We start from the raw sequence: 23474 nt of genomic DNA, 5'->3' as shown, positions 1-23474 counted from the left end.
AGGCTCTGGACGCGCAGGCTCAGCGGCCATGGCTCACGGGCCCAGCCGCTCCACAGCATGTGGGATCCTCCCCAACCGGGGCACGAACCCATGTCCCCTGCATCGGCAGGCGGACTCGCAACCATTGCGCCACCAGGGAAGCCCTCACCTCACTGTTTCTTAATCAAGAGGCCAAATGTTCCTACTAAGGCCTTTTCCTGCCCAATGCCCTAAAGTTTCCAGACTTCACCTCAATGTCAGATGGATGTGACCTCAGAAAAGACCCTAAATCTCTCTCTATCATAATTTCCAAGACTGCAAAATCAAGATAAAAATAATACTAACTTTACAGGGCTTCTGGGAGAATAAAAACAAACGTGACATTCCACAAAAGTTGTTGTCTTTCCCATGATATATATCAGTGACTCTAAAGAATAAGCACATTCTCTCCACCCCCCGCCCTACTTTCTTTGACTGTTTCCATGAGGTAAACACGCATTAATACATCGAGCAAAATCATAATAACAACTGACATTTCCTGAGTACTTACTCTCTGCCAGGAACTACTCTAAGCACTTTATATGTCATTTCATTTAATCTCCACAAGAACCATGTATGATACAGCTTTCTTTATCCCTATTTTACAGATGAGGAAAAATAAGGACACCCTGATGAAGTAATTTGCCCAAGGTCAGAAGCCAGAACTGAAACCTAGGAAGCTCAACCCAAAGCCTTTGTTTAACCAGTCTCGTTGGTTTACATACATGAAGACGTACGTGAAGACAAATTATAAAGATTGGCCACAATTAATGAACTATCATGGGGAAATTATTAAGAGACTAAAAGTAAAGTCTGCACTTGTGGAAATTCTTAGGAATTACAATTCAGCTAGGTGTTGCACTCCAAAATTCAAACTTAATCCACTGTGTTTGGTTAACTGAAGGGCATTCTTAGCACCCCAGTGTCATCAAGACCACGTGCTCTAGCCAGAGACTCACCTGAACTTAGCGCATGCTCCACTTCCTGCATGACCACCCCGGCGGGGGCAGTGGTGGTCTCTGTGTCTATCAGCATACAGGTCACTCTGGGGGGCACAGTTGCTTGGGCCGTGGTCTCGGTGGGCACTGGCTCGGCGGGGGCATGTGAAGTGGCTATGTGGCCAGAGCTGTGCTCCTCTGCTGGGGGCTCTGATGTGGTTAGAGCTCCTGTGGGCTTGGCGCTGGTCTCAGCGGAGTTATGGCTGGTGCTCACAGAGGCAGAGGGAACCTCCTCTGGTGGTGAGGTTGAAGGGGGTGAAGGTGATGAGGCTGGCGCTTGAGGGGAGGTGAGTGTGGGAGACTCAACGGGGGGCTGCGACCCTGTAGCTGGCACCCTGGCCTCGGGAGTGTCTGAAGTGTGTTCCTCGAGCGTGGGTGTTAAGTGGATCCCACCGCTTGTTGGTGAGGCGTCTGTGTCTGTGCCCTCCCAGTTGGAGGCTGGGCTGGCGGGTTCCTCTTCTCTGGGCTCTGTGGAGACGTTCTTGGCGGATGGAGATGTCCGGGCCGATGCTGTATCTGGGAGGACCGAGTTGCTGGGTGTTCCACCGGTAGGGGAAGCGGAAGGGCTTTGCGGAGAGCTGGTCCAGAAGGCTGTAGGTGGGCTGCTCTTTGCCGGAAGAGAAACAGGGGAGAGGGTTGATGCAGACGCGCTCTGTAGCCTCAGTCCTGTAGAAGAGCCAGTACAAAGGTGGTTAATGTGTGAAAACCTGCGCGGCGAGGCCGTTTTACAGTATTTTCACGTCTCTCTCATTTTACACTGTGCCTCTGTAATTGTGAAGGTGACTTTAAAAATATTTTCTTCCCACTGTTGCTCTCTCCTCCCTTGGTGACTATCAGTAGGAACCAGCCTGAGGCTCTGCAGGAGCAATTAGTGGATCAGTCAACACAAGTCCAGCCAGTACACAGCATGAACTAACCTTGTCTTCTGCTTGCTGAAAACCATGCCCTTAAAAACCGAGACACTCTGCGGAACTGATTTTATGAGAAATGGTCTGGACGGTCGAGGGAGCTGCTGCACAACGCTTGCGGGGATGCCCAGCCTATGTGATGGGTGTGGGGATGGCATGGTTGGTGAGTGCAAAGCCAACCACTCACTGATTGGCTCGTCCCTGTCAGAGGAGCTCATTGATTGGCTGTTCCTTGCCGTAGGAGCTCACTGATTGGTTGCTCCCTGTTACGGTTGTGAGCTCCGCGACCTTGCACAGGGATGCAAGGGTTATGGGCTTGTCCACCGTGGTGAATAAAGCTGTGAGCAGATTTCCTGTGGAGGAGTAAAGGGGGAGGTCCCAAATGAAAAGCTGAGAGGAAGAAGGAATCTGAAGTTTGGAAATACTTTCTTAGACTCGAACCTAGTTCTCCCAAATTCTAGACCGGTGTCTTTACCATCATGTCATTTCGCCAAATATTCTCTTTCATATTTTGTAAAATTTAGAGTTAGTTTCCTTTCTTCATTCCTCCTTACCTCCGTTTACCCATTCAGTTTCATTCATTCATTTTTTCATCCATTTATTCATTCAAGTATTTAATATAATAAATGGCTTCTATGTACTAGCACTCTGCTAGACCCTGAGTTTATGATTTCACTTTTTATGTAACACATCTCTTGATTGCCTCTCCACAGCGCTTGCCATTCCCCAACTAGCTTTTCCTCTAGTCATTTCCATCTCAGTGGATGGCAAGACCTATCAGTTACTCAGTTAAAAGCCCAGATATCATCCTTAATGCATCTCTTTCCCTCACTGCCCCTCCTCCATCCAATCCATCAGCAAATCATGATGACTCTACCTTAAAAAGGTCCAATCTCTGCTCATCACCTCCCTTATTGTCTCAACATCACCTGAGCCACCAGTCACTTGTCTAGACAACTGCCACAGTCTCTTAATTGGTCTTCTAGCTTCCAGATTTCTTCCTTTCAGTCTACTTTTCACATGGCAGCCGGTATAATATTTTAAAGTGGCAAATCAGATTCACTGACCGAAACCTTCCCAAGGTTGTGCTTAGAACAAAATCCAAAACTACTCCCCTATGTCATCATCCCATGTTCTCCTCATCATTCTAGTTGACCTCTACTCAAATGTCAGCTCCTCCTCAGAGGAGCCTTCCCCAGACAGTCCTAACCAAAGTCACTCCTACTCCTTCCCCTTGCTTATTTTTTAAAAGATTTTTTGATTTTTTATTGTTAAAATATACATAACATTTTAACCATTTTTAAGTGTACAGTTCATTGGCCCTAAGTACATTTTCACTATTGTTCAACCATCACCACCATCCATCTCCAGAACTTTTTCATCTTCCCAAACTGAAATCCTGTACCCATTAAACAATAACTCTCTATTCTTCCCTTTCCCCAGCTCCTGGAAACCACTATTCTACTTTATATCTCTACGAATTTGACTGCTTTAGGTACCTCATATAAATAGAATCATACAATATTTGTCCTTTTGTTTCTGACTTATTTCACTTATTAGCAAAATATTGTCAAGGTTCATCCATGTTATAGCACATGCCAGAATTTCCTTCCTTTCTAAGGTGAAATAATATTCCATTGTATGTATACACCACATTTTGTTTATCCATTCATCCACTGATGGCCACTTGGGTTTCTTCCACCTTTTGGCTATTGTGAATTATGCTGCTCTGAATATGAGTGCACAAATATCTGTTTGAGACCATGCTTTCAATTGTTTGGGGTCTATATACTCAAAAGTGGAATTGGTGGTTCATATAGTAATTTTATGTTTAATTTTTTGAGGAACTGTCGCACCCTTTGCTCATTTTTATTTTTCATAAAATAAATAAAATAGTTTCTTCTTGAAACTACATATTATTTATTTGCCTATTTTACCTCTCTTCTACCAGAATGTAAGCTCCATGAGGGTACAGGGACCTGGTCTTATTCATTGCTGTTTCCTCCAAGCCTAGAAGCGTGCCTAGGTCATCATAATTGCTCAATAAGTACTTGAGGAAAGGAGGAAGGAAGGGGGGAAGGAAGGAAGGAAGAGAGGGAGGGAGGGAGGAAGGAAGGAGAGAGGAAAGGAGAGAGTAAGGGAGATAAGGAGGGAGGTAAAGAGGGAGGGTGGAAAAATGAATTAACCTAAGAACTTTATTTAAAACAATACCCCAGTATTTCTCTACTCCCTTCTACACATCACTTAGTATGGCCACATCCATCATAGCTGCCTGGGGGCTGGCTGCCTACCTGGTGTTATTTGAAGGCAGGAAACTTGCTTAAAGTGTCAACCTCTGTCCTTCCACCACAACATGCACTGATGCCTGATGTCTTGTTAGGTCTTCAACTATTTAACTCTCCAAACTCTGAGGAGATTTCCTGGGGGGTAGCATATAGGTAACAGCCAAACATGATCAAGATTCATAAGGGAAAAAAAATGGGCCAGATTTTAGCACAGAGGAAGGGAGAAAAGAGGACTGCAGAGGGATGTAAGCATTTGGGATAAGATCTGCTCACTTCTTCATTCAGCTGCATGACACACTCAGTAGCTGATGGAAAATTGTGCTATAGAATTTAACCTGAAAACAGAGTTTTCTCAATATTTAACTGAATTTAACGCTTGGATTGTTATCAAAATGATTGGTTTAATTTTTTTTTTTCTGAGAGGAAGTTACATTTTAATCAGTAAGTATCACGACAGAGGGACTTTTGTTAGCTAATTCATGATATCTGTGTATAAAGCAACAGTTTCCATCCACCCATGGGATCCTGAAAAGTTCTCTGTGTACTGACTGTATTTTCCAGTGGCTTATCATTTTAGCAATGTTGCGTGTTCATTTCTGATGGGCTTTCACCTGACCCCTGCCAAACTTACTGGTTTAATTTTATTTAAAGGTGTTGGTCAAGACCGTAAACTACAGGAAAGTTACTCTCCTAGTAAACTGGGGGCACACCTCCCAAATTAGGCCACATAATAGTCCATGTTTCTGTGGTTGACTTTTGGCAGCTGTGAAGTGTCAACAATTTCAGGATGAATACAGGTCAAGAGGTCTTTGAAATATGGACAAAACAATAGTTGGGACAAATATTATGAAAACATCAAATCTTCATATGTGACCTTAGAGCATACTGGCTTTGCATCCTGGTAGCTCTCATAACTCATTAAAGATTCTGAGGCCAAAAAAAAAAAAAAAAAAGACAATGTTTAACTACTGTTTATAGTACCATATAATAGGTGGGCAGATGGAGGTAGAGAGAGCCTTAGTCTGGCAGCTGAGTCAGAGTCTTTGGAATTCTGGGATGAATGAAGAATGAGTCATATGCAAAGGAGCAAGACTTCATTTATTCATTCAAGCTTTTATTGAGTAACTTCTATGTCCATGGCCTTACCCTCAAAGAGTTCACCATCTAACAGGACAGAAAGGACACACAACTTTCTGTAATATGATGTGATAAGCACCTTATGGAATTACAAGCAAGTTGTAATGGGAGCCCCAAGGAAAGATGAATAAATATTGTATGGGGACTGTGGAATGCAAAAATATACAAAGTCATTTTCAAATGACATTTAGAAAAGTCACAGAAGAGATGACATTTGAGTTGGTTCTGAAAGGATGAGACTACACAAGATGCCATTAAAGTGTATGATATTCAGGGCGACACCTGTCTTGTCATTTCCAGTGGAGCTAAAAGCTGTACTATGGAAATCATTATAGTGCTGAAAATGACATGCTGTAAGAATTAGTTTTGTGGCTGGAGACATCCATTTTCTTGTTTAATTCTGACTTGTATACTTTTATAACTCCTACCCTTCCTGCTTCCAAAGAGGACTGAGGTGGTCATTCCCGTAGCTACCTATTTAGTACTTGTTTAAAGTACTTTGCAGTCTCGTTCAGATAATTCCGACTCCTAACAAACAACAATGCATAGAAATTGTGGGACAACGCTGCTCATCTTCCCTTGAACAAGGCATTAAAAGCCTCTGCTTTGCCTGTTTGATGATACATTCCATATTGCTCTGAGTACATGAGGGTTGGTCTTCATGAAGATATCCAAGGCTCAGGCGCCATGAAGATATCCAAGGCTCAGGCACCATGACTTTCTTCATGAAGATATCCAAAGCTCAGGCACCATGAAGATATCCAAGGCTCAGGAGCCATGACTATACTAGAGAATGCTTGCTGTTCTAGTTGGCTCAGGCTGCCAGAACAAAGTACCACAGACTAGTTGGCTTTAACAATAGAAATTTGCTTCTCACAGTCTGGAGGCTGAGAAGTCCGATCAAGGTGTGGGCCAATTCAGGTTCTTGTGAGAGCTCTCTGTTCCTGGCTTGTAAGTGGCAACCTTCTAGCTGTGACCTCACATGGCCTTTCCTTGGTATGTGTTGGGGGAGGGGGTGATGAAGAAAGCCCTCTGGTGCCTCTTCTAATAAGAACACTAATCTCATGATGTGGGCCCCGCCCTCATCTAACCCTAATTACTTCCCAAAAGCTCCATCTCCAAATGCCATCCCATTGGCTTCAACATTGAGAATCACTGAGATAGCCTGAGGAAATATCATTTCTGCTTTATCATAGCTAGGACCTGTGTTTCCATAGGACTACCAAATTGATTAAGTCAAACAGCTAAGGATGTATCCCAGGATTTCAAAAAATTTTTTAGAGCTAGAGAGGGTCTAAGTGATGCATGATTACAGCCCCTCATTTGATAAATGAGGGAACAGACACGGGGAGGGGAAGTGGTATAACTGACCTTACACATCTAAGAGAAGAAGCTGGGCAGTGTTGCCTGGAACGAATCATGTAGAGACAAGGTCAGAGTTAGAATTCCCCACCAGCACACTGTGCCCAGCCTCAAAAAGGCCGGTAGAACGTACTTTAGCAACCACCATTATAGAATAAGAAAGGAGGAGCCCATGTGAGACTTCACAGCTAAAGAAGTTGAAATAATGCACCACCAAGGACCTACTGTATAGCACAGGGAACTATACTCAACATTTTGTAATAACCTATAAGGGAAACGCATCTGAAAAAGAATAGGTATATGTATAACTGAATCACTTAGCTGTACACCTGAAACTAACACAATATTGTAAATCAACTATACTTCAAAAAAGTCATTAAAAGTAAAAATAAACAACCCCCCCCAAAATAATGTAGTGCCCCATACACCTTCCCACCCGAAGTAGAGCTACTTTCTGAAGAAAAGAATTAGTTCTAATATTTCCTTGAGAAAATGGCAGAGTAAATAGAATAAAGAAATTGAACCCATTAACCCCTAAATTAGAGGTGACTTTACCAGACATGGTGTCCCTGCCCAGGCAGTGACAGGCTCATGTGCCTGAAATGGAGTGACTCAAAGAAGGAAATCTCTCAGACTTGGCCCAAATGAGAGATCTAGGGTTATAAGGGCCAACTTAATCTGAAATTCCTCCTTGTAAATTTACAAATAGAAGTCTTTCCTGAAGTTTGGTCAAGTTAAAGCTTTTATGTTGCAAGAATGGCTGACAGATTGTTGCTCAGAAGAAAAGCAGATTCTTAGGTGGATAGAAAACTATTTGTTTCCATGTGTACTATCCTTTGATATGTGAAAAAAACCAGGTCTGGCTTGAGCCCGGGTTTCTTGCCTTGTTAGGAAGAGAAATTTGGGGGCTGATGGCTGGGACAGGTAGGCGAGTTCTCCCAGTGCTGAGGGGAGTTACAGGATATTCCAGGGTGGAGAGTCTGCGTTCTGTGCATGTGCTCCTGCCTCCTGCCCAACTGGGTGTCAGGAAGATAGGTCTGCAACATTGGCAGCCGGTGGACAATGAGTGCCCCGAACTGTCACTTCTTCCTGGGTTTTGTGAGCAGCAAACTGGGTCAGTGCCAGAGTCCCAGATGGCCTGATTACCTGTGTTGCTCACCTGTTCTCTCCCCCTAATCCCCCACAGCATGTCCTCTCCTGCCCTTGGCTTGTCAAGTGCCTGGGAAAACATGTGACAAAGCTTTGGCAAATTCGGTGAAATTCGATCAAAACACAGTCAAGCGCTCTCCTGGGCGGCCAAGTCAGCCCGAGTGGTGCCTTGGCCTGCGGTCTCGGGGGATCATGCCAGGCCTGCGTCGCAGAGGCCCGACAGCTGCTGAAGGTCTGCACGCTAAGGAACTGCTAACAGTCAAGGCCAACTGGACCATGTCACTCCCCTTTGAGGGTGGAGGGGAGGAAAGGAAGCCTGCACAGAGGATAAAACTTCACTCCCCACGGAGGCCTAGAAGGCTCTTTGTGATCCAAGCCTAGTGTTGCCTCTTCAGCCTTGCTCCCCACCAGATCCCAGAACAAACCAGCTTTTTATTGTACTCTAGTCCTTCTGCCTCAACAGCTCTCCCTCTTACGCCTGCCTGAGTTACTCCTATTCATCTTTCCAGTGTTAGCTTAAGGGCCTTTGCTGATTCTTTTGCTAAATCCACCCCTTTCCTCCAGCCTCAACCCTTTATGTGCTCAGAGCACCTTGTATCTTAACTTCATAGCACTGAAATTGGCACGTAGCTAGGTAATCGCCTGTGGGAAGCTTTGTTTAATGCATGCCTCCCCCTGTAGACTCTAAGATTCACATGGAGCGGGGACTGTAGTGGATTTGCTCACCACATATCCTCATTGTCTGATCCATAGTTGGGATGCAAATATATACCTATATATGAATGAGAGAATGAGCTGAGGACTCTATGAAGGGCACGGTGCTGACCACTTTCTATGCATCATCTCATTCAATAGTAATATCTATTGTTATCTTGGTTTCACAGATGACAAAACAGAAGATCAGAAAAGTTAAGTAACTTCCCTAAGGTCACACAGCTAGTACCTTGAACAGCTGAAGCTTGAACCTGAAACTGTGGGGCTCCAGGCTAACCTTACAACCATTCCACTGTATTGTACTGGGAAATGCAAGGGTGTTTTGGAAGTCTGGGCCCCATGTTTGTAAAGTAATCAAGCACCAGTTTTCCTCTGTCTCCGATAATACATTCTCTAGTGTGGGCCAATAGAGTGGGCTTTAAAAAAATTACCCAACCATGTGAACGCTTTTATTCCCATTTATCCTGCTGCAGGCTCCATAATGGCCTCAGGATAAATTCTGAACTCCTTGGTTCAGCACATAGCACCTTTTATGACTTCCCAACCCCATCCTTCATGAGTCTTGCGGTTCTAGCAACCTGAATCAGCATGCATTCCTGAGCTATCTGTTGTCTCCCTCCCTGCATTTGCATCTGCTGTTTTTCCCACCCTGGCTCCCCTCTCCCCAGCCCAGTTCTGAGAACTCTGGAACCTCACCTCCCCTGTGAAGATTCACCAACTTGAAAGAGCCCTTCTTCTCTGTGTGGCCACAGCACTAATCGTAGCACACATTATCCTGAGCCATTTCTCCCCATGCTTGTCTCCTATCAGGCTGAGAGCCCTAATAACAGGGACTGCAGCTTATTGTTTGTGTCTTAGTGCCTGGCACAGAGAAAGTGCTCCCTAAATATTCATTCAGTAAAAACATGGATTTTTCTACCCTTTGAAAAACAGAAATATTCTCTGGCTTATATGCTGGGTCATGATGGCAGAAATGCATCTTCCCTTTGATATGTCTGTACGTTCCATAAAAACTACCAGCTAATAGGATATTTTGGACCAGTCTCTACACACACTTCTGCTCTTTTTGCTCACTTGTTTCCACTTTGGAGACTGCAGGGATTTCTTCTCTCTGTGCATGATATAGACTAGAGTCACCAGCTATTGAAATGCTGGCCATCAATCAATCGGCCTAAACACAGGCGGGCCTTACCATCCCTGCACTGAATGGACTAAACTTCAGCAAGTATTTAAGAGAGGGAGAGAGTACAAAATAATCTTAAAATGATATGTATACTTGAACATAAAAGCTAGGTCTTAATGTTGTTTAGGTTGAGTGAAGCCACTGTTTGGGACCCTCACACTTACCAAAATTCCCCATGTTGCATTTGGTTGGGCTGCTAAGGGCACTCCAGAAGGTTCATCTAACATCTGCAAACCCATTACTAATCAGAGTCTGGTCCAACCATATGGCATTTGAAAGCCCTCATAGGTCTAGACAGAATGTGCATGCCCCGAAGCCATCAAACTGTGTTTAAGAAGACACTTGTTCAAAGCAGAAAAGCCACATCCTCCGGAGTGTTTTGTTGATGGAAATGAGATCTAATTCTAGTCCAAAAAGAGGAAAAGGCCTTCTGTTTTCCAGCCATCGAATCAGAACGGGCAGAACTGGTGTACGGCTCAATTTCTCTATGGGTGAAATCAGGACTCATGATATCATCAGGCTCCCTGTGGAGGCTGTGAGTGCTAATGAGAAAATAACATTTGTGAAGAATGTTGTGCTTCCTGGGGAAAGGAAATACACCATTTTTTTTCTTTTCGCCAGAAGCAGCATCTGTCTTTGTCAGTCAGATGCCCCCCCCCCCACCCAAACTCATTATCTTTAAGTTGGAGGCTGACTGTGGTGGCCGGCCTCCGGAGGAGGCTTTGCTGAGCAAGGATGCCAGCAGATACCCGAAATTCTGGAGGAACCACACTGGGGCTTCTCTGGGTGGGGCAGCGAAGAGAAAGAGGACGTAGGGAGGGTGAGTACCTTCTCTTCGGCTGCTTTGAGGTTAAGGTGGATATGGGCATAAGCCATAGGTAGTGAGATGGGAGAAGAAGATGACCTAACGCCTCCTTCAGGTTGTAGGGGATCTTCTGAGCCAGTGTTAGGTTTTGCAGTGGGCCCAGTCCTAACGTGTATGGGATCCAGGGCAAGAGTGTACACAAAGGCCCACAATGAGGATGTGTAACTGTTACAGATTCACAGCCTGTGCTCCATCTAGAGGCCTGCAGCCTTCGGAAGAGGGGGATCCCTCTGGTGACTGGAGACTAAGGGGACCAGGGCAGTGCTGGGGCAGCGCAGGCCAAAGCCGGGCCTGGGACCACCTGAACCCAGGATGGAGACTGATCCGGTTGAAAAGGAGAAAAAAAAGGCTTTGTGTTCGGGTGTCATAAAATGCAGCAGTCTCTTGCCTGGTCGAAGGTCACACCCCTTCCTTACGCTCCACCTCCCACAGGCCCAAATCACAATCAAGTCATTTCTTATACTCTGAAGCCCTGGAAAGTACCAGAACTTAAGAAAGTCCATAGTATCAGTCTGCTTTGATTCTGAACCGTTTCCTTCAGAGGATCTTTTTGAAGCTGAGAATTGCCCAAAGGGCTGAGGCAACCCTGGTGCCTTCTCAGCCCCACTGCCTTGTCAGCCTAAATGCCCTTGTCCATTTCTTGCCTCACTTTGTCTCCAGCTTAGTGGGTGCACCATCCATGCCTTCTTGTTCCATGAAGAGCCGGAGCTCTTTAGGTGGTCAGCTCCATAGAAATCTGCCTTTGGCAGGACAGTTCTTGGGGGCATTCCCAGCCTGATGCATCCTGGCATTCTGACTGGTGAATCTGTAGGCAATTTGACTACAAACAGGATAACACCCATGAAATGCAGAGAGATGTTGTATTCCTGTTTGCCTCACCACCAAGTCTACCACTGATCACCTAGGAGTCAGGCAAGAGGGCAGGGATGGCTCCAGTGCAAACACATCTCCAAGACTGGGAATATGATACAGAGGAGATTTCCTGCGCTGCAGGAGAGGGCCGCGGGGGCTTTCTGAGAGAAGAGGAATGACGCATGATATTCGTGGGCCTCCTTTCCCTTCCTGCCAACATTTTCTTCTGAGGGTTTTCTGCAAAGGTGTCAGTCAGCATGAATGGTTATGGTTATGCTTCCTAGCTTCTTTTTTAAATTTTTGTGTCCTTTTAAGATAGAAGTATAACTTATATACAATAAAATGCATACATCGGGCTTCCCTGGTGGTGCAGTGGTTGAGAATCTGCCTACTAATGCAGGGGACGCGGGTTCGCGCCCTGGTCTGGGAGGATCCCGCATGCCACGGAGCAACTAGGCCCGTGAGCCACACTACTGAGCCTGCGCGTCTGGAGCCTGTGCTCCGCAACAAGAGAGGCCGTGATAGTGAGAGGCCCGCGGACCGCGATGAAGAGTGGCCCCCACTTGCCACAACTAGAGATAGCCCTCGCACAGAAACGAAGACCCAACACAGCAAAAATAAATAAAATAAAATTAATAAACTCCTACCCCCACATCTTCTAAAAAAAAAAAGTTCAAATGTCCATTGAATCGAGCTACTAACATCTTTAAAAAAAATGCATACATCTTACGTGCACAAATCAATGAATCAATGAATTTTTACATGTGTATATACCTGCATAACCACGACTCAGATCAAGATAGAGAACTTTGAGGATTGACATGTATACACTGATGTGTATAAAATGGGTGACTAATAAGAACCTGCTGTATAAAAAAATAAAGAAAAAAAAAGATATAGAACTTTTCCAGCACCCCGGAAAGTTCCCTCGTACCTTCTCACAGACATAATCCTCTGAAGGAAACTCATTCTGACTTTCATCACTACAGATTAGCTTTGCCTGTTTTTGAACTTCAAATCAATGGAGTCATATGGTGTGTACTCTTTCATGTCTGGATTATGAGACTCACTCACTGTGAGACTCTCTTATGTTGTTGTGTATTTTAATAACTCATCATTTCTCATTGCTGGATAGCATTCAATTGCATGAATATACCACAATTTATTAATCCATTTTACCAATGGTGCACAGGTAGGCTATTTCCACTTTAGGGTTATTATAAATGAAGCTGCTTGCTTCATAGCTTCTTAGTTAACACTTTTCCAATGCTTATTAAAAGCCAAATCCTGTAATACTTTTCAAGAATTAGGTCACTTAATCTTTACAATAAACCTAGGATAATTATTATTATTATCCCCATTTGACAAGTGAGCAAACTGAGGCAGAACGAGGTTAAATAACTTCCCAGGATATATAACTAGAAAGTAGTACAACTTGGATTCAAACTCTAGAAGGTAGTCTATCTCAATAACCTGTCTTCTTAACCATCTTGCTAGATAGCTGCCTGTTATAGTTAAAGCTATTAGCCAGACCACTTATTTGCTGCATGACCTTGGGCAAGTCTCTTAATTATTATCTCCTCATTGGCCAACTTAGGATAACAACAGTACTTCCATTCATAGAGTTATTGAGACGATTAAATACATAATCCATATAAGGCCGACACTGTTGCTTGACTAACCCAATAGTCATTCCCAATCCCCTCTTGCTAGTCTACCTACAGAAGCTATAAAAGCTAAATGCTCCTTTTCTAGCCTCCTTTGCACTTAGAGGTGTCTATGTGCCCCAGTTCTGCAAAATGAGGTTGATGGGCTAAGGGGTTTCTGGAAAAATTTTGCTTCCCTATAAAAATAATATATAAGGAAGAGAAATTCTCTTAGTGCCTACTTGTCCCTCCTCCTTCCTACCTTTAATGTAGATGTGATGTCTGGCACAGTGGCAGCCATCTCGTGAAGCTAAGGATGAAAGTCAACCCACTAGGGGTGATGGAAGTGAAAGGGAGAAAGAACCTTTCTCCTTGATGATACTGTTGATCTTGCCAAGCCAGGACTAGAATGCCTGACTTCAGACTTCCTATTAAAGCAACAACAAATGCCTTTGGGGATTAAGGTATTGTTCAGGTTTTCCATTACTTGCAGTATAGATGACAGACCATGTAGAATGCTTATCACAATGCCTGGTACAAAGTAAGAGCTCAGTAAATACTAGGCTATTATGTGGATCTCTGTCTAATTGGAACCTGGGCCCAAATGCCTTCACCTTCTTTAATTTGCTAATGATTTGTAAAAGGCACTTTTCAGGCATCATTAAAGAGGAACTATTCCTCCTCCCGGCGTCAGCTGTGAGCCTCCGGGATGGAGCGCTCTCCACATCCTTCGACAAAGCCATAGGCAGCTGGACCCGTCAGTGTTCCTGGCGGTATATTCTCTAGGCTGATGCCTACGAAAGCTGAGCCTCCTCCCACACCCACAGAATGCATCAGAAAGGAAAAAAAAAAACACCACACAGCTAAATAGGATTTGTATTTCTCCACCTTATTAAAAAAATGTTCAGAAACATCGTGGGGCAGTTTTCACCACAAGTCTTGTTAAGAACATGCGTGGGGCTAGGTGGCTGCAGCAGGCTGAGGGAGGAGAGCAAAGAGCCCTCAACAACAATCAGGGACCAAGGCCTTGGTACTGTTAGACAAGCTGGCCTGCCGTCAGAGCCATGAGGTGTAAGTCATGAGACACACTCACTAGAATGGCATCCTACTCTCCTTTTTAAACTTTAAGCATCACTTAGCAGCTTACTTTTAAAATATTTGATTAGACTTTTGTTTGTCTAGATCCAGTTCAACAAATACGTATTGAGTGCCTGCTCTGACCAAGGCACCCAGGTATCTAAGTGATTATGGAGGAAGGCGGACTGGAAGAGAAAGAAATTTGTTTTATATTTCACATAGCCTTTCCGTGGACAGCTGCAATTTGACTCTGTTTTCCCCTCGTGTATGTTGATGCTTAGGGCCTTTTGCACCTGACCTTTCCAGATAAAGACTTCTGATATTGGCACTGTCATGTTCCTCCTCTACCACCTCTTCTCCACGCAGATTGTCTGTTTTGTCAAGTATGCTGAAAGGCGGGTGCTGTGGTCTGAATGTTTATGTCTCCCGCCTAACTTCATATGTTGAAATCCTAATGCCCAGTGTGTTGGTATTAGGAGGTGAGGCCTTTGGGAGGTGCTTACCTCATAAGTGTGGAGCCCCCAGGAATGGGATTAGTGGCCTTATGAAAGGCACCCCACAGGACTCCTAGCCTCTTCTACCATGTGAGGACACAGAGAGAGGTTGTCGGCTAGGAAACAGGAAAAAGACCTTCTCTGGAATGCGACCGTGCTAGTGCCTTCGTTTTTGGACTTCTAGCCTCCAGAACTGTGAAAAGTAAATTTCTGTTGTTTATAAGCCACCCAGTTTGTGGAATTTTGTTACAGCAGCCCCAATGGACTAAAGACAGAAGGGAATAAACAATTAGGTGAAAGGGATTAGTAGGCTATTAAGTAAGACTCTAAAGTAACATACTCATTAATTATCATTTCTCCCCTTTAATCCTCTTTCTGCATTTTTTTTTTTTTTTTTTTTTTTTTTTTGCGGTACGCAGGCCTCTCACTGTTGTGGCCTCTCCTGTTGCGGAGCACAGGCTCCGGACGTGCAGGCTCAGCCGCCATGGCTCACGGGCCCAGCCGCTCCGTGGCATGTGGGATCCTTCTGGACCAGGGCACGAGCGCATGTCCCCTGCATTGGCAGGTGGACCCACAACCACTGAGCCACCAGGGAAACCTCCTCTTTCTGCTTTTTAAGCTATCTCCTAAACAACAAAAACTACACTAAAATTGTAAGTTTACAAACTCATGTGTCAGGGCAAAATTCCTAGAATCTGAAGATCATTGTCCCCTAAGACGTGGAAATGAGAATGAAGTTGTTACTCACTTGAGTCAAGTTCTAGGCTGGAAGTGCAGAGGTAGAATCTGCAGCCCTGAAGCTATCTGGTTTTGTGGGTGTCGAGGCCTTCGTTCCTTGGACAAGCTGCTTCTCTTTAAGACTCAGTTTCCCTGATTATTAACCCACTTCCCCATAAGGGACCCTCAGTGCTGTGCTTGGCCTCTCTGCCGAGAGGGGTCGTTTTCAGAACTAGAACTGGGTGGAAGATGACAGCTGTGGATGGAACCATGCACAGCAAGACCCGACTCATCACCAGAGACTCCAGGAGGGACCTTGTGTTTTACTGTCTCCCGGAATGTGGTCCAAGTCCTGATATGCGGTCAAAGATAGATGGACCATCCCTGGAGACTGGGAACCAGGTGCCCATTTGTTCCCGAATAAAGAGAAGGGGCCAGGAGAACAGGAATCAGTCATTAGGAAGTTCCAGGTATACGTGCAAGCTAAGAGCTCACATGAAGATACGAAGAGCACAAGCTAAGGGCAGACAAATCTTGTTTCCAGTTTATGTGTGATAAGGGTAATCTATTAACTTTGTAGGAGGGAATTTTCTCTACAGAAATGTTCCTCATAATGAACAGAATCCATTGAAATCAATACGAGGAACCATGCTTTATGTCAGAGATGTTGTGGGTAATGAATTGTAATCAAGTACGTTAAGTGACGAGGGGATCTGGCTGTTTGAAGGAATTCCATGGTGAATCCTCATTTAATGTGATTAATTACCACCTGATTTGTCACCTGTGTAAAGCATTCTGTTGCCTAAAAGTCCGGACCCTATTATGCTCTTGTTCCCTAAGGCATTCACGACTCCAGAAGGCAGCAGCTCGCTCTCCTTTTTCACAGAATTTGCATCTCAGCTTAAAATAACATAACTCACTACTCTACATACAGCCACATACACATCACCTTCAGGGTTTCACTTGTTAACCAACCTCCAATTGCTGGACCCTCAGTGTCTCTTAAATGCCTGCAGGGCAGCCTCCTCTGCTAGGAAAAGTGTCAGCAATGCCAACTGGGGAACTGCCACTGGCGTTGTTATTGGTGTACAGCAGCTCTTGATGAAAATCTTTGGGACCCATTAAAACACTACTCCATAGCCACTGCTGACAGATGCTATTAAACACATCAATCTGGAAGGACAGACTCTGGTGACGCAAGCTGAGTTGGGTGAATTGCAGAAGCTGGATAAAAATTGGCTCTGCTGGTAGCTCAGCTTGAAGAATGATTTTGCTTTGGGTCTACTTATTTAGAATAAATTTATAAGTGTTGCTGCTTAGAAAAGAATTATTCAGAAAGTAAAGGTGCCCAACCTATACCTCATGAACCACATCTTCCATCGACTCCTAGGTTCCCTCTGGCCATGTTGGGATTAGACAGGGACCCTCTAAATGTACACATGCTGAAGTTGAGGTAGAGGCAGCTCTACCTCATGGCTTTATTTCAAAAGTAATTCCCGGGTCTAAATAACCAGCCTGGCGTTCCCTCCTGTGTTCCAGTCCTCTGACTCCAAATGCCTTTTGGGTTTTGCCCTCAAAGTCAGTAAGTCTACCAACTGGTTTTTCTTTCCCCATCCAACCAGTTCCTCTGGGTTTATTTCTGTCATCACTCTTCCCCTTATCCAAGTTCTTTTTATTTTTAAAATAAAACTTGCATATAGTTAAGGTGTACAACATGATGATTTGATAGACATATACACAATGACATGATTAGTACAGTTAAGCTAATTAACAGGTCATCTCCTCACATAGTTACCATATTTTGTGTGTGATGAGAACACCTGAAATCTACTCAGATTTTAGCAAATCTCTCTTAGCAAATTTCCAAGATTCAATACAGTATTACTAACTATAGTCATCATGCTGTACATGAGCTGTCTAGACTTATTCGTCCTATAGAATGGATCCTATAGAACTTTGTACCCGTTGATCAATATCTCCCCATTTCCCCCACCTCCCCACCCCAGTAACCACCATTCTACTCTCTACTTCTACTTTTTTAGATTCCACATATAAGTGAGATCATGTAATTTTTTTCTTTTTATGTCTGGCTTTTTTCACTTAGCATAATGTCCTCGAGGTTCATCCAGGTTGCTGTAAACAGCAACATTTTCTTTATCCATTCATCCAAAGCCACACAAAGCAAACCTGGTGTTTGGGCCTGGGTATGTCTTTCCAGTAATCCTTCGGGTCCTTTTGTAAGGAGGATCTTATTCCTGTAGATATGGAGGCTACTAAGGGAAGTACTTTGTTTGCATTGTGGTGAAACATTAAGCTACACGTTAACACATACAGACACACACACACAGACCCCTGCACCACTACCACACCCTTCTAAATGACCCATCAGAAAGGAAGAATTTTTTTCTGCCTAGCCAAACATACAAACTCCTCACATATCTAACCAAAAGAAAATGGGTGGGCCGTTCCTTAGTCCATAGGGCAGATGCCCTCATGTCCTTCGGCAGGGGCTATCTGCCAGCCGGACTATGGGGACACCTCTCTCTAGCTCAGAGGCTGCTTTTAGCAAACAGATTCACATCTCACCCTAAAAGCACTTATCAACTGTTAGTCAGGTCTCTGAAGGCTGGAGCAGAAGCACTTCGCCTTGGTAAGATTATGGGGCTGTAACTGCATTCACAAGTCTTCATCCAGAAAATTTACTTTTTATTAAGTCCTTCTCAAATAGTATATAGAAAAGCCAAACTTATTCTTCATAGGATCAGGAATATCATTTCTATTTGCTGTGTAATTAAATCCAGAGCATTTCAGCTTTAGCTTCTCTCTCTGAAATCTACCCTTTCATTCACAACCTAAGCAAGCAACAGCAGAATAAAAAAGATACAAGCAAACTTTCTCAACAGTAGAGAGAAAAATAATTATCCTTTCTATGTTATGACTGTATACACAACCTAGAAAGGAATACGCCAGGTATTAATTTTGATTTCTGGTTTCGCCAGAATAAAGCCACAATCAGTCTAGCTAAATGCTACTGAGTAAAGTGAGGAAAGCAAAATTCTCTTTAAAAAAGTGGTAAAATTAGCAAGTCTGAATCTTCCAGCCTCACAAATGAGCCCCGATTCCATCATTCCAGCTGCACACAGGTTGTTTCTTCTTCGATAATATTTTATCACCAAATTCAACAGGTCCCAATCTAAACTGAGCAACTCCAAAATAATTCTCTTAAATGCTCCCTTGATGCTTCCAATGGCACTAGTTACGTTTAATGTATTAAAAGAAAGTTTGACATAGATACAGTGGGTACAGAGTAGTGGTTACCAGAGGCAAAGGGATGGGGGTGGAGGGCTCGGTGAAATGGGTAAAGGGGAACAACTGTGTGGAGAGAGACGGAAACTAAGTTTTTGGTGGTGACCATGTTGTGTGGTATACAGAAGTAGCAATATGATGTTGTACACATGAAACTTATATAATGATATAAATCTATGTGACCTCAATAAAAAATTGTCTTTTCCAAAAAAAAAGTTTGATTTTTAACATCCTATCAAACACATTCCTTGTTTATCCTTCAATTAAAAAAATTATCTGGAGTCCACTATGTATTTGATACCATGCTAAGTGTTGGGGAGAAAAGAATGAACAAGGTCATTGACTTCACGGAACTTACTATTCAGTGGAGTAAGCCAATGAGTGATGGTACAGGGCAAGGTCCAAGCACGTCAGAGAGGGCCTAAGGCACATGTGGTTCAGGGTGTTAGAGCACTTCTGAGCGAAGTGATCTCTCAGGTTGGATGCGAGGGGTGAGCAGAAGTTAGTCCATGAAGAACAGGGAGGAAGGTGGAAAGGATGGGAAACATTTTATTATTATTATTTTTATTTTTTTTATATTTATTTTTTTTTGCGGTACGCGGGCCTCTCACTGTTGCAGCCTCTCCCGTTGCGGAGCACAGGCTCCGGACACGCAGGCTCAGCGGCCATGACTCACGGGCCCAGCTGCTCCGCGGCATGTGGGATCTTCCCGGACCGGGGCACAAACCCGTGTCCCCTGCATCGGCAGGCGGACTCTCAACCACTGCGCCACCAGGGAAGCCCGGGAAAAGGGAAAGAGCATCATCTACAAAATCCCAGAATGAGAGAGTATGAAGTCTTATGTCTGGAACCTGGAATGCAAAATGATCCGGAACCAGATTATGTTGGGCCTCAGAAGGCACGTAGTACTTCTGGACTTTATCCCAGTGATTTTGAACAGAAGGGTGATGGGATCAGCTCTGGGCTCTTGGTAGATCACCCAGGTGAGGGTACAGCATTGATTGGAGACTGGCAAGTGTGGAGCCAGGGAAAGCAGCCAGAGGCTGTTTCAGAGAAGAGGAGTCGCTGTCCTGGACTCGGGTAGTGGCCACGGAGACGAAGAGAAAGGAGGGACTTGGAATGTGTCTTGGACTGGGCTCCTGTAATGTCACTCTCAGTACCATCATGTGGCCTGCACAGAGTCACTGCTTGAGGATCTGCAGAGCATACAGAGAAATCTGGGGCCAGATGGCTCTGTTCAAACCCTGACTCTGTTCCTCATTAGCTTTGTGACCATGGGTAAATTATTTAACTTCTTGGGGCCTCAAATGTAAAATAGGGATAATAATAGGGTATATTCCATAGTAAATAAACATTAAATGCATAGTTAATACATGTACCCATTTAGAATGGTGCCAGGAACATATGAAGCACTCAACAAATATTAATTATTATTATTATTAGTGTGTTTGGTATTGTCATTTCCTTTATTCACAATCTCATCAAACTTTACCCATGGCATCTAAAATAGCCTTCTCACCTTATTCTTCCCTTACCTAATTCTACTCTGTACATGACTTCTAGATTAATCTTCAAGACATCTTTCACCATGTCATTCCCTTTTCCAGATTTTATAAGCCTCCCAGATAAGTCCAAAATCCTTAATCTAATGATTAAAACTCTTTCTTATCCTGGTTTTATTTATTCTTTTCTAAGCTTATTTCCCATTATAGTGATACTCCAGGGTATGCCATTTTGGCTTACGAGAATCTAAATTTGCAAGGGATTTCATGTAATATCTGCTCTGGCTTATGATGATGCATTCATTTATGTTTATGAGAACTGCTTTGGATGATGTGCACCTCCCAAGAAGCTGAGAGCCAGGAAACAAGAGCCCCTATGAGGTCATCTTTCCAGCAGTGAAATATTTCCAGTATTTTTGGTTTGCAAGTCTATAGCAGTGACAATCTTATGCACCATTTGCATTGCTTTTATTGATTTATTTTGTCTTTTGTGGGCTAAAAAAGACAGTAAAGGTTTAAGGGTATGGTATAGAATAGTTATAAATGAACTGGATAAAGGCATTCAGCCTTATCACAGGGTAATTAATGAAGGGAAATTGCCTTGGAAGGCCATGCCATGACAACAAATGTCATCTACTGAAGTGAGAGTGTTCATCTTAAGGGGATTTGGTGTTGTTTTAATATAAGTGGCTTAATTTCAGGGCTCAGGAAGTATCAACATCTCTTGAAATTAACAGTAATTATGTTTTAGACTTTATAGGAATTTGCCTTATGGAGGTTTTCTGGAAGAAATTACCCTGGAAAGATAGAGGAAGACTGTTTTCTTCAAAAGTCACACTCTGCTTAATGTTGGGCATTGACTTCTTCTCCTCCACACACATTACCAATTCCTGCTTCCTGGCCCTGCTGGTATCTCCCCTCTGCCTCAGGTCCTCCCCATCTTTCTTCTACCATTTTACCAAAGCCTGATTATTGCTAGGTCCTCTGTCCTCTGTGAAGTCTCTTGTAACAATTACAACTCACATTGATGTTTCTCTTCTCTAAACTTCTATTGTCTGTTCTTTACACCTTTATTTATATCTTTTTTGAGTATATACTGCATAATTAATGTGCAATAAACAGTTTATATTTAGAGTGTACAAAACTGAGATGTGACATACATATACTCCTCTGAAACCATCACTACAAATTAAGATAATGAACATATCCATCACCCCCCAAAGTTTCCTTTGTACCCTTCTGTAAGCCCACTCTTCTTCATACCCTGCCTTGTCCCCAGTCCACTAAAAATATAAAATTGCCATATAGTTCATTTTTTTATCTGTTATAAAGTCAAAATCCATTGTTGATATTCTTGCCTTAAACACTCAATTATCTTGTAAGGACATGTAAAAAAAATAAGGGGAAAAGTATTTTATATTTATCCCCATATATATTCCACTTCCTGTCTCCTGATGTATCAGCTACACATCGTGGCATAACAAACTACCCCCAAACCGAGTAGCTTAAAACAGCATGTATTATTTCACAGTTTCTGGGGGTCAGAAATTAGGGTGCAGCTTAGTCAGGTGCTCTGTGTCACCTCACAAAGCTACAAACAAAGTGTCCAGAGCTTCAGTCAAAACAAGGCTCAAGTGGGGAAGGCTCTGCTTCTACATTCATGCATTTGCTGGTTGGCATGATTCTGGTGAGCTTTTGGACTGAAGACCTCAATGTCTTCACGGCTGTTGGCCAGAGGCCAGCCTCAGTTCTTTACCACATGGGCCTCTCTATAGTGTAGCACACAGCATGGTAGACTACACAATCTGAGGGAGCAAGAAGAAACAGAGGAAGAGTGTGAGCAAGAGAGAAGTCACAGTCTTTTACAGTCTCCTTGGAAGTGATGTCCTAGCACCCTTGTTGCATTGCATTTGTTAGAAGCAAGTCTCTAGGTCCATCTCATACACAGGGAAGGGAGATTATACCAGATAGTGGGGATCATTGGGAACTACTATAGAAGCTTCCTATTACATTTGGGGAAGGTATATATTATACAGGGCACAACATACTGCTATAATTTTTGTTTCAAAAAGACAATTCCTGGAGCTCTTCACTCCTTTGTTTAGATCCAGTTTCCATCTGGCATTATTTTCCTTCTGCCTGAAGGAGTTCCTTTAACATTTCTTGCATTGCTTGTCTCTTGACAGCACATTCTTTAAGCTTTTGTGTCTGAAAAAATCTTTACTTTGGCTTTGTTTTTGAAAGTTATTTTTGCTGGGTACAGAATTCTAGATTGATCATTTTTTTCTTTCAGTGGTTTAAAGCTGTTGCTTCAAAGCTGTTGCTTCACTTTCTTCTCATTTGTGTTGTTTCCAATGATAAGTCTGCTGTAATTTTTATCTTTGTTTTTTTTATTAATTGTGTCTTTTTTTCTGGCTGCTTTAAATTCATTCTCCTTTTCATTAATCTTAAACATTTCATTATGATGTGGCTTGATACAGTTTTCTTCATTTTTCTTTTGTGTGGGGTTTGTTAAACCTCTTGGATTTCTAAGTGTATAGTTTTAATCAAATTTGGCAAAATTTCAGTCATTAGGTTTTCAAGTTTTTTTTCTGTACTCCTCATTTCCTTCAAGGACATGTATATTAGGCCACCTGAACTTGTCCCACAACTCATTACTGCTTTGTTCATTTATTTTTAAAGTCTTTTTTTCTCACTCTGTCATTTTGGAGAATTTCTATTTCTTTGTCTTCAAATTTACTAATTTTTCTTAGGCTGTGTCTAGGTTCTGTTAGTCCCATTCAGTGTATTTTTCATACTAGACATTGCAATCTTTTTTTTTTTTTTTTGCGTTATGCAGGCTTCTCACTGTTGTGGCTTCTCCTGCTGTGGAGCACAGGCTCCGGACGTGCAGGCTCAGCGGCCATGGCTCACGGGCCCAGCCGCTCCGTGGCACTCGGGATCCTCCCGGACCGGGGCACGAACCCACATCCCCTGAATCGGCAGGCGGACTCTCAACCACTGCGCCACGAGGGAAGCCCTGCAATCTTTTTCTATAGGTTTGATTTGGCTCTTTTAAAAAATCTTGCACATCTCTCCTTAAAATGCTCATTTTTCCTCTATGTTGAACATACCAAGTATATTTATTATAATTATTTTAATGTTATTTTCCATTAATTCTATCACCTGTATCATTTCTAGGTCTGGATCTATTGATCACATTTTCTCCTCATTATGAGTAGTATTTTATTGCTTCTGTATATGCCTGATAAGTTTTGATTA

At 43.2% G+C, this 23474-nt stretch overlaps 1 protein-coding gene across 2 annotated transcripts in view; it reads right to left on the bottom strand.

Moving 5' to 3' along the window:
- PARM1 (prostate androgen-regulated mucin-like protein 1) overlaps positions 1–23474 on the bottom strand; it is a 108784-nt gene that overhangs the window by 32514 nt on the left and 52796 nt on the right. For both annotated transcript variants that reach the window (XM_060113393.1, XM_060113383.1), the window contains exon 2: positions 978–1682. In XM_060113393.1, coding sequence (XP_059969376.1) covers positions 978–1682 — 705 coding nt within the window. The remainder of the gene's footprint in view (positions 1–977; positions 1683–23474) is intronic.

The sequence above is a fragment of the Mesoplodon densirostris genome, chromosome 1, assembly GCF_025265405.1.
Source record: "Mesoplodon densirostris isolate mMesDen1 chromosome 1, mMesDen1 primary haplotype, whole genome shotgun sequence".
In the NCBI taxonomy this organism is placed as follows: Eukaryota; Metazoa; Chordata; class Mammalia; order Artiodactyla; family Ziphiidae; genus Mesoplodon; species Mesoplodon densirostris.
Note: the sequence above shows the minus strand (reverse complement) of the source record. Positions and strands in the feature narration are given on the sequence as shown.